The 5,170-nt window shown below is 53.1% G+C and overlaps 1 protein-coding gene across 1 annotated transcript in view; it reads right to left on the bottom strand.

Moving 5' to 3' along the window:
* Positions 1–3,896: 3,896 nt before the first annotated feature.
* The window catches only part of LOC103804747 (suppressor APC domain-containing protein 2-like), a gene marked incomplete at its 5' end in the record, with an annotated part of 5,351 nt that continues 4,077 nt past the window's right edge, over positions 3,897–5,170 (bottom strand). The window contains one exon of the mRNA XM_009077372.1: positions 3,897–4,025. Coding sequence (XP_009075620.1) covers positions 3,897–4,025 — 129 coding nt within the window. The remainder of the gene's footprint in view (positions 4,026–5,170) is intronic.

Below are 5,170 nucleotides of genomic sequence, written 5' to 3'. Positions count from 1 at the left end.
AGAGGATGGGCTTGTCTGATTTGTTTCTACCTCTCACTGTGAAATCTCTGGTGCTCTTAAAAAAGTGTGTTATTTTATATATATATGACTTTATTTAAGGTTGTGAAGGTGCTACAGTGTCTTGCCACAGATTAACCCCCCCCAAAAAAAGAAAAAATAAATAAAGCCCCATGGGACCATCTCTCTTGGGGAAGAGAGAAGGTTATGGTCTACAGCTAATCAGAGAAACAGTCACCTTAAAAGGGATGCTCTGGTGGTTGTGGATGTTGATCACACCATGTCCAAAATTGCCAAGCAAATTTGCTTCTTTTTTTTGTTGTTCATCAGCACTTCACTGCTTTGGGAGGGGAGTGAGGGACACAGCTCTTCTAGAGGTTTTGAGCCTCAAAGAGCTATTTTTGGGCTCAGCTCATGTTTAAACTCAACTCTTCAACTTTCCCTCCAGCCCCTTGGTCAAGACTGACATGATGGTACCTTGTTTCAGAACCCAGCCAGGCTTGGAGGGGTTTTGTCTTGTTAAGGTTTGTAGAAATTTAGTCTCTATATGTAAATTTGGAGGATTTGTTTTTGTTTTTAAAGAGGATAATTATGGTAATCTTTAATTCTATATAAGGAATAATATTGATGTAATCGGAGCTGTACTGTATCAGAAATGCTTCAGTGCCTGTTTGGAGTTTTCATGTCTTGTATGGACTAATGGATTTTATTTTTTTGAGGAAAAAAAAATTATCTGTGAGTCTCTCTCTTTGTGTATTCTTTTCTTTTACTACTGCCTGCTGGTTGGTTTCCAACAACCATCAGAAAAGGTTAAAGGATTTGTCCCAAATCCCTCACCCTCCACATCCCCTGCCAGAAATACCTCACCCCAGGCCAAAATCACGATTGCCCATTGCCTCCCTATGTTCCTGGTCCCTCTGTCTCATCCCTCACCATCAGCTTCGAGTGTTTTCCTGAGGCTCCGGTTACCATTTCTTCTCATTGAAGCTTTTTTTTCTTTCTATGACTTTAAATAAATATTTAAAACTGAGGTGAAGATGGAGGAAGGGAGGGAGGGGAGGGAGGAAGGGAAGCTAGCCAGAGGTGCTCAGCAGCCAGCAGCTGCTCATCTCCTTTCTGAGGAGCAGCTAGTGAGGTCCAGCTCCCAAAACACCCTGCACCAGCTGCTGGAGGAGCTGTCCAGGCTGCTGAGTCCTTAGCAGACCTGACACCACCCCAGGTGTGGGAAGCTTCTGTGAGGGCACACATGGTCCTACCTGCTGTATATCAACCAGATTGGATCAGGGACAGGGACACTGCTGTGACTGAGCATCCACATCCCACTCCCAGTGCATCCTCATTCTGCTCCAGCCTGCGGGACACCATGTCCTTGGGACTGTATTGACATGTGGGCAGTGGGAGCTGTAGGGTGCCTTATTGAGAAGGCACCAGGAGCTGTCCCCTTGGTGGACCCAGCCAGCTCCAGGATGGACCCACCACTGCCCAAACCTGAGCCCGTGAGCAGAGATGTGGGTTCCTTTGTGATAACATATTAAAGAGTAAAAATCACCACACAACCCTGCAGATGTCCAGGTCAGGGGAGAGGAAGAGGAGGAGCTGCTGCAGGTGCCAGAGCAGAGATTCCCCTGCAGCCTGTGGGGAGAACCATGATGAGGCTCCACCTGAAACCTGTGGAGGTGCATGGTGGAGGAGACACCCACCTGCAGCCCATGGAGGGTCCTACCCTCTGCCTTCTCACAGCAGGAACCTGCCCAGCCTCTGAAGGCTGATTTGAGACAAACTGCTGCTGGGAGCCTGCCTGACTGCCACTACCTTCTACCACGTTGTTGTACAGGAAGGTTTTGTGTGCCTTGTTAGAGGATTCAGCTTACTCTTCCAGCATTCCACACATGCCTCTCTTTGGAAGCAAGGCCCGGGATTGGCAATGGCAGTTCTCCTGTGGTTGTGTAGGTACCTGATCACAGCAGGACTTCCCTAACCCAGGGTCAAGCAGAGCTGCCAAGCAGCTGCCATATCCTGGCCAGTTCCAGCCAGAGGTACAGAGCCCCTGAGTCATGTCCCAGGTTGCAGGTGCAGCTCAGGCTCCTCACATCAGCCTGCCAGGACCATTACTCCTGCAGGGCAGGGAGAGGATGGATGCTGTGTCCCATGGTTCAGCTCACCCCACATCCCAAGGGACAGGGCAGTCAGGGACATCAGGGCTGGCAGCAGCAGATAGGCTGATTTAGGTAGAGACAAAATGAGTAAGTTAAATAGTTCACTCCACTTTATTATTCCTACAGATAGCTGACCCTCCTCATAAAGAGGCTTTTAATTAAACCTCAGGCAAAATAGGCACTGGACACCAGAGGTGGCATCACAAAAGAGATGGCAGGCACTAATGCCCAGGGGACAACTAACACCCTTCTCCTGCAGACAGGGGACACCACTAGCCACGGCCTTGCTCCTCCTCTGCCCTCTCCCTGGCACTTTGCTGATCTCCACTCCAGCAGCAGGCACAAGGGCAGAGAAGGGATCTATGCCTTGCAGTGAGCTTTAGGCTCGGATCAACCTCAAAGAGAGGATCTGGATGGGACAGAGGGCACCAGACGGATAAAAAAAACGGAGAACAGAATCGGTCTGCACGGTGCCAGCCCAGGGCAGGGACAGCACCTTCTGTCCAGCTCAGCGCCACAGCATCGTGCCCAGAGAGTCAGAGCATGAAACAGCCCCAGAGAGAAGGGTCCTGGTGTCTGGGGTACAGAGGGACAGGCTGTGCTACATGGGGGTTCGCAGGGACCTCCAATGAAAGTACCATGGATACCACATACCAAGCCACAGTTCAGCCCAAGCATCATCACCGAGCTGGGTGAGAAGCAGGAGGAGTCCTGAGATGCACCATCTAACAAGACCTATCTTAGGCTACCACCACCCCCCAGGAGACCTGCAGAGGTGTGCAGCTCACAGGCAGGATGTCACCCTGGGGAGCAGCATCCACCACGACAGGCAGAGCTGCCATTTCTCCACATGGAGGTGTGCAAAGGGCAGAGCCTGTCAGCCTCTGCTGCACTGCCCACGCTCAAGTAGATAAAAAACCAAGTTCTAAAGCCTCTCTGCAAGGTCTGTGTGACATTACCTCTGCTTTTACAGGCCTCATGAAAGGAATCTAATCCTGGCAGCCATCAGGAAACATTTGCCAGGTCAAGCCAAGTGAATGGGTTCAGAGGTGTCTGCCTCAACCTGCCAACAGCCTGAAACAGCAGCTCAGAGGTGTGGGCTGCCTCGGCTGGGTCTATGGCCCGTCCCCTACAATAGCCTGCAGACATGTAAACAGCAACTATGGCATCACTACTGCAAAGAGGGATTGCTGGGAGAAGCAGCAGCTCGGGCACTGCCTGGCCGAGACAGCAGCACTGGCAGGCAGAACACAGGCAGCAGAGAGGAGCCAGGCATGCCCTGCCGGATTTCCAATCTTGTCTTCCAACAGCAGGACAAGCAGGGACAGGCACCCTCAAGGGCCAGGCTTGCCTGGGATGCCAGCTGGAGTGTTGAAGATCCATCACCTTTTCCCTAGAGCAGCCAAAATCCAGCCCAAGTCAGGCCAAGGGCACAGCAGCTCCACCCACACAGGCAGCAGCCACATCCCCTGCACACAGCGGGTCCCAGGGCTGGGCAGAGAGTCCCTGTAGCCCATTCAGAGACAGAAAAGGAGCAGCTTAGGAGCAGCACAGCTGGAAAGCCAGCAGCACAGCAGGGTAGGGATACTCCCCAGGAGGGGTCCCAGCTTCTTCCTGCAGAGATGTCACTGGCAGCCCCAGACCTTGAGACACAACACCTGGAGTAACAGATGCGACGGGTTTAGGGCAACAGACCCTTGAAACCCCCGGGGAAGCTTGAGAATGGGGAAGGGGAGGTGGGTGCTAGATGAAAGTGGAATCCAGCTGGCTTGTCTCATGGTTGTTGTGGGCACGAGCCTCAAAGAGCTGCTTGATCAGGGCAGATTTCTCCTGCTCCAGTTGGGTGATGCGCTCGCTCTTGTCAGTCACCTCCTGCGTGAGACAGGGGAGGAAAATGCAGCTCAAATGAGTGAAATGCTGGCAACTGCTGTGTTGCAGGTAAGATTTCACAGAATCACAAACTGATTTGGATGGGAAGGGACCTTAAAGCTCATCTCGTTCACCCCCTGCCATGAGCAGGGACACCTTCCTCTAAACCAGGTTGCTCCAAGCACTGCCCAACCTGGCCTGGAACACTCCCAGGGATGGAGCAGCCACAGCTTCTCTGGGCAACCTGTGCCAGTGCCTCACCTTCCTCACAGGGAAGAATTCCTTCCCAATAACCCATTCTAGCTCTGCCCTCTGGCAGTGCGATGCCATTCCCCCTTGTCCTGTTGCCCCAGGCCCTTGTCCCAAGTCCCTCTCCAGCTCTCTTGGAGCCCTTTAGGCACTGGAAGGGGCTCTTAGGTCTCCCTGGAGGCTTTTCTTCTGCAGGCTGAACACCCCCAGCTCTCCCAGCCTGGCTCCAGAGCAGAGGAGCTCCAGCCCTTGGAGCATGTTTGTGGCCAGGTGCTGCTTTGGGAACCCCAGCAGTGAGTCTGGCCCTGGCAGGGGCACCATGGTGTCCCTTCCCCATCAGCCCTGCTTGCAGACTCCAGCTGCAGCCTCTGCACCCTCTCATGACTTGCATTTGTCACAGCCTTTTCACTCTTGCAGGAAACATCCCAGTCCACTGACTTACCCAGCAAACAGCTGGACACATCTGGGCACAGCTGTGTGCCAAAGGGTCTCCAAGTGTAGCCCACTCACCCTTCTCTGGGATGGCTAAGGCTGGCCAAGCTGAAGGAACACTTCCCACAGACCTGCTGCCTTGCATTCCTTCCCTGGCCCCATCCCTCTACCCTTCTCCCAGCACACCAAAGGGATCTCCTCCCCCTGCTCCCCCACTCACCTTGGTGAGAAGCCTATTCTGCTCCTTCAGCATGTTGATGGCTTGCTGGGAACCTGTGGCAGCTGGGGAGATGGTGGGAACCAGCCTGCTCTGGGCTGAGGAGAAGTTTGCTGGCTGCAGAGAGAGTGAAGGGATGAGACACTGAGCCTCCTTCCCTGTAGCCCTGCCCAGCCTTCCTTCAAGGCCAGAAGCTGTTTCTGTGGTACCAGGGGAACTGAAAGAAACCCAGCAGAGGATTAAAATCCCA

This window comes from Acanthisitta chloris, unplaced genomic scaffold (assembly GCF_000695815.1).
Source record: "Acanthisitta chloris isolate BGI_N310 unplaced genomic scaffold, ASM69581v1 scaffold3966, whole genome shotgun sequence".
Lineage (NCBI taxonomy): Eukaryota > Metazoa > Chordata > Aves > Passeriformes > Acanthisittidae > Acanthisitta > Acanthisitta chloris.
This window is presented reverse-complemented; position numbering and strand designations above follow the sequence as displayed.